This window comes from Coenobita brevimanus, chromosome 98, assembly GCF_032717465.1.
Source record: "Coenobita brevimanus isolate Jiangsu-jjx chromosome 98, ASM3271746v2, whole genome shotgun sequence".
Taxonomy (NCBI): Eukaryota; Metazoa; Arthropoda; class Malacostraca; order Decapoda; family Coenobitidae; genus Coenobita; species Coenobita brevimanus.
This window is the reverse complement of record NC_137051.1, coordinates 5,486,039-5,498,212: the sequence shown is the minus strand read 5'-3', so window position 1 is coordinate 5,498,212 and position 12,174 is coordinate 5,486,039. Positions and strand designations below refer to the sequence as shown.

The window sequence follows — 12,174 nt, the reverse complement described above, 5'->3', positions numbered from 1 at the left end:
CGAGATTAAGGTGTCTGGCTATAGTTAGATGTTTGGGGGAATTTTAATATCATTCTCTGAGAATGTAGGGCAAACTCTAGAGAGTTCATGTTTATCTGAGACAGGAGGGAAAAAAAAAAGCATAAAAAATCAGTACATCAAAAATCAAACCTCTCACTGTTTATGTACTGTACATGGAGATGTTTGGGGGAATACTATCATCGTTCTCTGAGAATGTAGGGCAGACTCTAGAGAGTTCATGTGCAGCTGGGGGGGGGGGGGAAAGCATGGAAAAAATCACTACATCAAAAATCAAACCTCTCACTGTTTATGTACATGGAGATAACAGCACCTGCACTATACCTTGGTCTCGCCTCTCCTCTTCTCTTTCTGTTACCACCTGGTGCACAACACCTTCCATTCCTCTTTTTCCACTCTCCTTCCTTCCTTGTTTCCACATAATGCACTTATTTCCACATACCTGGCACAGAGGGAGAGCAAACAGAGGTGGGATCAGAGGAAAGGGAAGGAGGGTGGTGGCTTTTTCAGCTTTCCTTCAAATAGACTATGCAGGCCTAACAATGGAGTAGTATAAGGGTTTTCCATGTGACACCAACTGTAGCATGTGTCATATAGCATGATATTCAACATAGTAGATTTAATGGGATGATTTACAAAGAAAATTTCTCTCATGAAAATAAAACAGATGAATAAAACATAAATGCCTCTGACTCTGATACTTGATTCTGTACCACTATAGTTGTGGTGAATCTAAATAGTATGAGCTCTCAATTATCCATCAGTGCAATATCTGGCCCACTGCAATATCTGGTTTAGCTATCTTGGCTCTATTAAAGCAATATCCAGTGATTTTATGCAACATCTGACTCTGAAACAGGACTTAAACAGTGGTCCAATGCAATATCTGATGATGAGGGGTCTCAACCGGCTCATAAGCGGTAGCCAACTGGTGCCAAGGGAAATCCCGTAACTTGGGAGCCAATGAAAACGCCCACTACAGGCCAGCCTGTCAGAATCTGTCATGGGCATGGCTTATCTGGCGCGCCAAAAATACTGCCGTGTTCTCATTCTCGCCTGAAGATGTTGTACAGTCAAGACATGCCTGTGTGCTCCCACTCTTCTGATCATGTGGTGCTTTGAATAACTCTGTGGCATCCTGTGTTCAAGCTACTGTACTGTACGGTATTGCAAGCTAATGGCCCATCAGTGTTCTTGTCCTAGTGCTCTATTGTGGTTGTTGAACTACCCATGTGCTGTATTGTGTACGGTACTGTTTACGAGTGCGAACCCCTCAGTGCTGTTTTTCCCCATTGATGCCAACACTTGGTGAGTACACACAATAGTTACTATATACAGCACTGTATTACTGCACTGTATCATTACTGTATTGTTTTTATATGCATACTTTACATCTTTACTCATGGTAAAGTTTTTAGGATAGAAGGTTGAGATGGATAGACTCACAATATCTGGTTCAGTGCCGAATGTTCAGCTGAATGTGCAATATCTGGCGTTTCACGTTATTCAGAGTAGGGCTTGTCTGAATTACAATGGATGATTAAGAGTTTACTGTATATCACATTAGTAATGACTTTTTATGTAATTACGGTGTCTTTGGTGATATGTTTTTATTTATCATGGCTAGCCAGTATCTCATTTTGCTGGTTAAAATAGGCCTTTGCAGGCCAAAATCTCATTTCTCTCACGTACTGAAAGAGACAGCTGCTGCATACCAGCCCTGCCCAAGGAATCTCATTCCTCCTCCTCCCCACAGCAACCTGTGTAAGCACAGCCTACCAAATATAACTCTGTTCTTGCCTCATTGGTATTCCTGATCTCAGATAAATGTGGAAAATTCAAAGTGCAGACTCAAAAGAAACCCCTGGAGGTGTCCCTTCCTTATGCAGCATTTAGTAAAAGGCATTTACACTCTTTCTCTCATTCTCCCTAGTCTGAAATTAGTTCCCCTTGTCCTCCAGTAGATGCTTGGCAGTAGTCATAAAGTGTCTGAGCCTCCTTCCTAGTGTTTGCCTCCAAATCTCTCAGTACGAGATTTTTTTTTTTCCTCTTCTCTGCAAAACCTGTTTCCACTCTATTAGGAGATCATGGAGACACTTTACCAGATCCCCCACCCTTGTGATCACAAGATGTTCTTCCTCCCAGAGTGACCAGGTGCGTTTGCCACAGGGGTTTGGAAAGTAAACTCCATCTTGTGCAGTGTTTGTGATAAGTAGGCACATAAGAGATGTAGTGGTATTAGAGGTAGACTGTGAGATGATGTTGATTTCGTGTGTGCGATGTGTCGGGGAGAGCATGTAGAGCTTGTCATGCGTGAAAGGATTGATCTTGCTAATGAGTCTCTTGAGTGTGTGGAAGAGTTTTGTTATTTGGGGGAGCTGTGGCTGAAGCTAGCTCTGTGGCTAGGGTAAGGAGTGGTTGGAGAAAGTTCAGTGAGTCGCTGCCTCTCCTGTTTCAGAGGCCTTTCCCTCTGTACTAAGGGATCTTTGTATGCAGCATGTGTCAGGTGTATAATGCTGTATGGTAGTGATACTTGGGCATTAAAGGAAGAGGATATTTGTAGGCTCTAATGTACAAAAACGACAATGATTAGATGGATGTGCAGTGTGCCCTTGAATGCGAGGCCTGGGGGGGCTAGGTTTTTGACTGAAAAGTTGAGAGGAAGGCTGAGACTGGAGTGTATTGGTGTTGTGATGAGAAGGGGTTGATTGAGATGGTTTAGGCATGTTGAGAGAATGTAGGATGACAGTTGGGCACAGAAAGTGAGCCGTGTGATCACTGAGGGTAGGGTTGTGAGAGGCACACAAAAAATGACGTGAGATGAGGTCATAGAGTGTGGCCTCAGGGATAGGGGAATGAATAGGGAGGCTGCCAGAGATTGAGCAGCATAGAGAGCAGCCATTAGGTGACCATGGCTGATGCACACAAACGGTTGAAGCCTTTATAAACGATATGATGACAACGATAGTTCACAAGGTGGACATACTTAGTGCTCAAGAATTCATGGTATCCACGGCCAGGTGCACAGTACAGCGCTGGAATCTCAATCTCATCTCACCTGATGACACATCACTGGCAGGGGTTTTTGAATCTCACCAAGAGCTTCAACATTGTTTCTACAAGAACAGAAGAGTTGTAGAACCTTCCTCCTCAGCCTCTGATAATGTCCAGACATAGCCCCTCCCATCATCTGTGCATGTTTGCAACAGAAGGGCAAAGAACATGCCCTTCATTCTTTACAGTGCCTTCTAATCTCTTAGCAAAAGAAAAAAATTGGCATTTGGCCACACATAACCCAGTTTTATTTACAAACATAAGTTAATTAAATATTGTCCCAGTAAATAAATTTTTCCATTATATATTATTTATATCCAAGGAGATGTATTTCTAGAGTCTACATTTCTGCTTTCTTCTACAGGCAGAGAAACTTTTAACCCTCCTTCTTGGTGAGACACCTGTAGAAAATGAAACTGAGGAAGAGAATACCACCAGTGCAGTAAGGGGGGACGAAAATGAAGAAGAAATTGGTGAAGAGAGTGAAGGCACAGAAGTGGTGTCTGAGCCAAGTACAAGAAGAGAATGGCGTCGTAGGAATCGACAACAGCGCAGGAAATTGAAACGCAGGGAAAGAAGTATATCATAGTTTGGTTTTCTTGGAAGCTGCATTTATAAGAATATTGATGAAAATCAAATATAGGCAAATTATCCTGCATATTAATGAGAGTTTTATCATGTACAGTTCTACTTTAACTCTAGATATACAGCTGGCAATATCCTCTTGCAAACATATAGCAAATGTTATGATTACAGAATATACACAGACATTGTTCATACACAAAGAGACATTGGTAATGTATCATGGGAAACATATATAATTGTACAGTAGTGGGTAATGTGGTTCACACTGATGGTTACACCTGTATACATCAGCAGTTGCTCAAATATTTTTGGTAGGCATCAGACCCCCTGTGCACTGATACTTTTGTGACCCATAGTACATTTAATATGATGGTACAGTAAAAGCTCGATTAACCGGAATGCATGGAGATTCTTTCATTCCAGATATGGAATTTTCTGGATAACGGAATGTTACTCTTAGAAATTTTCTGGGAGGTCAAACAAATGAAGTAGGACCAAACTTGGGACTTTACTTTATTCCATAGTGTACATTATTCAGTATTAGATACAGTACAGGTAAGAGACAGTACAGGTACACTACAATACACAAAAAAGACAGCAAGAGAAATTGTACAGGACTGAACACTAACCAGCAAATGTTACCAAAAATTATTTAAAGAAAAATTTAGCATATGCTACAGGCCAAAAGTGTCTTGAAAACTTAGCTGCATACACTACTTTATCCCGTCCGGTACAGAACTAATCAAGAATTATAGGGGGATGGCCGGTATCTGGAATATTTTCGACCCCATGCCAAATCGAATTTGTGTTCCGATTACATGGTTGTGCCAGTGCATCAGATGCCTGTTAATCAAGCTTTTACTGTATTATGTGAGGGGCGAATGGTGGAATGAAGTTGCTGAATGGACAGGTGTGATATGTAAAATATAGGTATGAGTACTTGCAGATGGATTGAAGAGGGAGTTGGTTTGCTGATAAGTGATGAATGGCAGAAGGGAATAAATAACTGAATGTATTAACTCAGATTATAATCAAGTTTATGACTGAGATGATGTAAGAGACACTTATTGTTGCATATACTCCATGTGTTGTAGAATGATGTGGAAAAGGATGATAGGTTTATGAATAAGTTGGGATGAGCAATTTGAAAGTATAGCAAGGAACTATAGTGACTTGTAATGAGTTATCTGGATGGAAGAGTTGGTATGGGTCTGATAATGGATGTATGAATAATGAGTCATTTAGGTGTGGCAAGGGAAAGCAGTACTGGTTGAAGGATGTGTCAGGAAAGAAAGCTGTGTCTAAGTAACACACACACAAACATACATACAATACATTGTATTTCAAACTAAGAGATACATAAATACACATGGTATAGAGACCCAGCAGTCAGTGTTCATACGGGACGCTTTCTGTTCACGAGGAAGTTGCTTTTGAAAACGAATCCATCACATAATGATTTATCATATACCGAGTCATTTATAACATGGATTCAATGGGGATACATTTTTGGTCAAGGGTCACCCACCCAACAGAGACTAAAAACAAGTTTCCAACTATTCTAATCTGGTAAGTTCACTTCAGTGCACTTCACTTGCTGCTTACCACCAAGAATAAGTAAAAAAAACAAGTCTTCAGCTCACCAAAATTTGTAGTTATTTCAGTTCACTGCACTTCACTTGCTGCTTGAGCTTCAGTACCACACTTCTGTTCCACTGACACTAACACAGCTGATGGTGACAAGTGCAAAGACCATCACAAAACAAACAAGCGATGGAAGACTTGCATATGGGTGACTGTATAAATGAAAATATCAATTGTATATTGACAAGTAAGACTTTATATGGGATCATAATGGTTGTATAAGCAAAAATTCTACTGCATATCGCAAAAAGTCCCCCCCCCCCCATCATATAAGCAGTTCATTGCATACCAGTTCGTCATACAACAAGGGTTTATTGAAGAAGCCTAATTGACGGTGTACTAGTAAAGAGAGGCATGCTTGGATATATTACTGATAAAACAGTCATGAGAGAATGATAAAGAAAATTTTCTATCATACAGTTATATTATGCAACATCAGCTGCACATACACATCACTTTATCACAGAATCCATCTCATCCTTGCAGTTATATACTACACCACATCCACATCACAAATAAGAAAGAGACAAATAACTTCCCTACACTACACTGAACATCAAGCACTGACAAGGAGTTTACGAACTGTGGCACTGTGGACCCTTGAAAAAGCCCCTGTGGCATCCACCTGGGATTCAGACTTTTTCATATATCACTGCAACTCACTGTGGGAACAACCCTGCTCCAACCCGGTGAGGTGGTGCATACCACAAGGGGCAGCTGGATCCCTGTATGATGTATGTGCTGTACTGTAAATGTAGGATGGCCCCACAGCAGTTACTTATCTATGGTTGATGGGTGTGCTTGGCCAGACAGAGTCAGGTTATACAACAACAACAACAGAACACCTTACAAACATCCGTCTTCCTCTGATCAAAATCATGTAACACAAACATACATACAGTAGTCACTGACATTGAGCTGCCAATCAAACAAACATCTGCCATAATTCCCTATCTAATATTCATCCCACAAAAATGGCGCTTCCCAAACAGACACATGTTCACGTAGCGAGATCATAGTTTGGCCATCATCTGAATGTGAAGCAGGCAGACTTGAGGCTCAAGCTGCCCCCATCTGGCAGTGCACCATTCCCCCTTCTCCTTGGCCTGCCTCACCTCCTCCCTTCTTCAAATTCACTCAGATATACCTTTTTCACCACTTTATTGTTATGCATTCTCTCCACATGACCATACCATCTCAGTACACTCTCCTCGTTTCTGGTGTCCACAAACTTCCTCACTCTGCATCCTTCACAAATCACAGTATTTAGTATTCCATCAACTCTGCACTCCACATACATTCCTCAGCAGTCCCATCTCCACTGCTCTCACTCTTGGTCTTTCATTTTCATGCCACATCATAGTCTCACATCCATATGTTAAAGTTGGCACTAACATTCCTTCATGTAAGCCTCATGCAGCTGCAGCACTCAAGCCTCTGTTTCTGATCAAGGCCTTCATAGCACCTGCTACTTGTATACTCTACTTTCCACTTCTTTTGCACATTTTCCTCTATCACTGTACCTTGGTATTTGAACTCTCACCAATTCCAGTCTCTCTCCATTCACTGTAACATCACACTGGAAGTCACTTCTCTCTCAGTTACCATCACTTTACTCTTTTCTACATTTACTTTCAAGGCACAACGTTCACAGATATCAACAAAACTCTGCATTAGTCTACCAAGTTCTTGTCCAGTATTTGCATGTAGTACTGCATCATCAGCATACAACAACTTTGAGATATTCCTTCCACCACCATTCATTACCAACGCCATCCTTCTCTCCATTAAGCATGTTTCTACTTCTTTCATCACCCCATCCATATATATACTGAACAATCACAGGGACATCACACAACCTTGTCGCACACGTACACTGATTGTGAACCATTCACCTGGATGCCCATTTACCCCTACACATGCCTCACTACCATCATAAAACTCTTGATGCCACCTAGCACCTTAACCATCTACACCATGCATACACAAAACCTTCCAAAATCCTTCTTTGTCTACTTTGTCATATGCTTTTTCCAGATCCATAAATGTCATAAACACCTTATAGTCTTTCTCACAAGCCTTCTCCACTATCTGTCTCACTGCAATATTTCATCCACACATTCTCTGCCACTCCTAAAGTCACCCTGTTCATCACTCACTAGGACTTCTGATATCTCTCTTACTTTCTCCACAATAATTCACCCATATACCTTCCCTACAACATTCAGTAAACTTATGCCACAATAATTCTTGCACTCACTTCGCTCACCTTCATTTTTGTACAAGGGTACAATCACAGCCTTTTTCCATTCTGCTGGCACAGTTTCACCCATCCATGCCCTCTTACATATCTCTAACAAGCACTTCATTCCACTGTCTCCACTACACTTAATCATCTCTGCATACATCTCATCAACCCCAGCTGCTTTCCCATTTTTCAGCCACTTCACGGCGTTCTTTACAGGTGAGAGTGTCACTTTTCCTGGCATTGCATTCCTTCTCTGCACACCCCCAAAACCAATCATGTGTACAGCAGCTCTGCTCTCTTCATTCCCATTCATCAGACTTTCAAAAAAAAGTCTTTCTATCTGGTCCTTATTTAAATTCCATGGGTTAATCTACCACTTACATCCTTCACATTTCTTTCTGCTGTCACTTCTACATTTCCGCACCTCTTTCCAGAATAACTTCCCATTTTCAGAGTAATTTGCATTCATATTTCATCCTAGATCATCATTTACCTCCTTCTTTTTCCTCTTCACTGGTCTCTACATGCTTCTTGCTGTCAGTATTCTCGGTTCTTATTTCAACTGAACCCCTGTCCTGTAACCACACTAGCCACTTCTTATTTTCCTCCACTGCTCTCTTAATCTCTTCATCCCACCATGCCATACCTTTCTTCTTTGTTGTTACTCTTGCCACACCACACATTGCTTTAGCATTCCTAAGTAATTCCTATATGCATTCCACAGGCTGTCCAGATCCATTTAATTCCAATTCACTGCTTCTAACTCCTCCTCTACTTTGGTCCTGTATTCGTCTGCCAGTTCTTTGATCCCCAGCTTCTTGACTTTCGGCCTTTCTCCCTGACTGCTCCTCTCTCTTCTGGTCCACCTCACTCCTCACTTATTTTCAATCTTACAAATCTCTTAAGCAGAGATTTTCATGTAGAGTATAACAATTTGTTATCTACGTTTTGTTTCCCAAGCTCCGGAATGAACAACTGCTACCTTAAATAAATATACAGTATACAGTATTTGGCCTTTATGACACTATTATATCAGTTCATTTTTCTTACCCCACAGAGAATACTGCTCATCCTCCAGGTGTCAAGTTTTGTTGCAAACAAGGTGTAAAGCAAAAAAAGTTTGTCTTTGCCATCAATAATACTTCAGAAGGTAAAACCATACTTCTTGTGTTTACCATATTAGATTTTCAGTGACTAAATCTATTCACTTAGTCATTATAAAATACAATTCAGTACTAATTATCAAGATTAAATACATTGCACTTGGGAACAGTAAATCCTCAATTTAGCTGACAATGATTTAGTGGATTTCTGATTTAGGAAAATGGCTTTGATAAATTTAATTTAATATTTGTTCATGCAGTCAAAGATTTCAAACAGCAATAGCAAGGCCTCAATATTCACCTTTCCAGACTGCCGAAACTTGGGTTTGTAACTCCTTTTCCACAACATTCCAAAGTTTTCCTGTCTGTCTATCAATGCCAGATGCTGTAATCCCATACAGAGTTTTCTCATTTAAAATCACTAATAGCATTATTAAATTTTCATATTTTTATTGTTCACAGTTTCAAGAATTTTTCCTCTTGGAAAGGAAGACACCAAAAAAATCCCATATTACTCCCCCTTGTTTACATTTGTGTTCAGTTTGGATGGTGCTGACAGATTTATGCTTTCTTTTAGGCAATAATAATAATAATAATATTGTAATAATACCGGTAATCATCACCATCATCATCATGACAATTATAATGCTTTATTTATTAGGTGACCAAGGCCAGCACATGCATGAATACTGAGGTCTTTATAAGTGTTACGATAGCTTCATTATTATTCTTTTGCTTTGTTTATTGTTATGATTACCCATATGTTTGTCAGAGGTATTTGGGTGGGGTTTGGTAACTGTTGGGTACTTGGGTGTCAGTTAAAGGATGACGGACAATCAGCCATAATGGACAGAGTTTGCCGTTGTTAGTTTGCTAAAACAAGGTTTACTGTTCTTCTTTATGGGACAGTTACAGTATTTGGTACCTGCAGAGAGATCAAGGGTGGATCTTCATGCTGTGCACTAATGTAGTATGTTAGCCCTGCTGCTGTCATACAGTTTTTAGGCTGGTGATTTAATGAGTCAGGCACTCCAACCAGCTGTAGACCATAAGGGTCTAATTTCAAGGGATGGTTGGGGTTTCTTGGTCATATAATGCTGCAAAAGAGTGATCCTCACTGGTTGCTTGTCTTAAATTTCTGAACTGAGTAACCTAGTCTTGGGTTCCTATGCTTCCAATGGGACAATACCGTACAGTGCTGTATTGGAATTTGATGATGATGATGGAAATTACTTATGGATATGGTGCAACATACAGAAAGTCAGCAGTACTTTTAATTACAATAAAAAAGTCATTATGCAATTTGCCACTATTTACTCTGTTGTCCCCCAACCCTCTCAGATCAACTAGATCCTGAAGTGTGCAGTTCATCGTCAAACAGCATTGTGACAACTTTTGCCAGCAGTCAGTTCAATATCACTCAGGAGAGATGCTCTGAGGTTTTCCACACTTGCTGCAACAACTTTACCTCAGACATATGGTAGGTGTATTTACTTAGTTGTAGCATACAGGATTTGAGCTAAGCTCATTTTGTCCTGCCTCCATATCTACTTTTATCCAATCTAGTTGTAAACACATGGATGTTCTTTGCCTGCACAATCTCCTCTTCAAACCCATTTCAGATATATCTAAACTTCTACTTGGGAAAACAAAATTATTTTCACACTGTTGAGACACCTACTCTTCCTCAGTTTATATTCATGTCCATTTGTCCTTCCATCATCCACGGCAGACAGATCCTTGCTGTCCAGTTATTTTATACCTCTTACACATATGTACACCATAATCAAGCCCCCACTCTCTCTACTTTCCCATAATGTGGAAAGTTTTAGCTTCTCTAGTCTTTCTTTGCAGCTAATTGCTCTCAAGTCTGGAATCATGTTTGTGGCTATCTCTTTTATCTTCTTCATTTTATTTGTGTGTGTGTGTGTGTGTGTGTGTGTGTGTGTGTGTGTGTATTTTTAATGTGGTGACCATATCAATGTTGCACACTCTAGCCTTAGTCTTATCATGAACGTTATAATCTCTCTCAGTATCTCATCCATATAATTCAAACCTACTGTCATGTTTATCAAGAGTCCACACACACACACATACACACACATATATATATACATCTATCTATCTATTGCCAGATGCCTCAATCCCGTTTGGGGTGGCCACAAACAAATCGCCTCCACATGGCCCTGTCCCCAGCCATTTCACTGCCCTGCTCCCAACTTACACCCTCCTCTCTCATATACCCGTACACCCCATCCCTCCATCTCATCCTCGGCCTCCCCCTCCCTCTTCCCCCCTCCACCTCACTCACATACACTCTCTTCATCAGTCTTTCACCCTCCATCCTCTCCACATGGCCAAACCACCTCAGTGTGTTCCTCATAACACTTCCTATCACATCCACATCCACACCACAATGCTCCTTTATATCCTCATTCATCAGCCTGTCTCTCCATGTGACTCCACTGGCTCCTCTTAAATAACTCATTTCCACTGCTCTCACTCTTGACCTGTGTCCTTCCAACAACGTCCAAGCTTCACTTCCATACGTTAGAGTTGGTATCACAATACTGTCATGTAGTAACTTTTTCACTTTCATGCTCACTTCCCTGCTGTACCCTTTCAAGCACTTCACCCTCCAAACCTCCATCCTTACTCATCACACTACCCAAGTACTTAAACGTACTCACATTTTCAAATTCCTCACCATCCAACCTTGCTGTACATTCACTGACTTCACTTCTCTCAAAGACCATCACTGTATATACATACGTGGGGGTGCTCACCCTCCACTCACTCGATGTAGTGCAGCTGCCGGGTGTCTGCCCTTTCCTCTCCTCCATCCTTCTTTCCTTCCATCTTCTTCTGTCTTCCTTTACTTCATTCTTTCCTTGTCCTTCTGCCTATGGGTAACTTTACACTTCCTCTTTTGTCTTTCTTTCCTTCATTCTTTCCTCTTCCTTCTGCCTGTGGGTGACTCTACACTGAGTGACAAGCCAAATGGTTTCCTGTCCACCAGGAAACCATTTACTACGCTGGGTGGTAACCACATAACCAAATTTTGGCGCCTGGTGGTTTAGTGAGTAATTATTGCACTCCAATCGGATTGAGCCGGTGAAGGTTTATATCCAAGGGGTGGTTGGGGTTGATTGCTCATGTAATGCCACTCAGGGATGAGTGAGGCTGGTCACTCTCATCTTAAATGTAGGGACCAACTGCCTAGCCCCAGGCTCCTACACTCCTCATGGGGCAATGTAGGATTGGATGATGGATGGATGGATGGATATATATCATCATCATCATCATCATCCAGTCCTATGTTGCTCCATGAGGAGTGTAGGTGCCTGGCGCTAGGCAAGTTGGTCCTGACATTTTAGATTAGAGTGACCAGCCTCACTCATCCGAGTGGCATTATGTGAGCAATAAACCCCAACCATCCCATGGATATATACTTTCACCAGCTCAATATGATTGGACCGCTGTAATTACCCACTAAACCACCATGCGCCAAAATTTAGTTAT

The 12,174-nt window shown here is 41.1% G+C and overlaps 1 protein-coding gene across 1 annotated transcript in view; it reads left to right on the top strand.

Annotated features, from left to right (window-relative positions):
• The window catches only part of LOC145414074 (uncharacterized), a 68,530-nt gene that overhangs the window by 55,259 nt on the left and 1,097 nt on the right, over positions 1-12,174 (top strand). Inside the window, exons 12-14 of the mRNA XM_080283638.1 lie at positions 3,437-3,650; positions 8,607-8,699; positions 9,994-10,132. Of these exons, the coding sequence (XP_080139764.1) occupies positions 3,437-3,650; positions 8,607-8,699; positions 9,994-10,132 (446 nt within the window). The remainder of the gene's footprint in view (positions 1-3,436; positions 3,651-8,606; positions 8,700-9,993; positions 10,133-12,174) is intronic.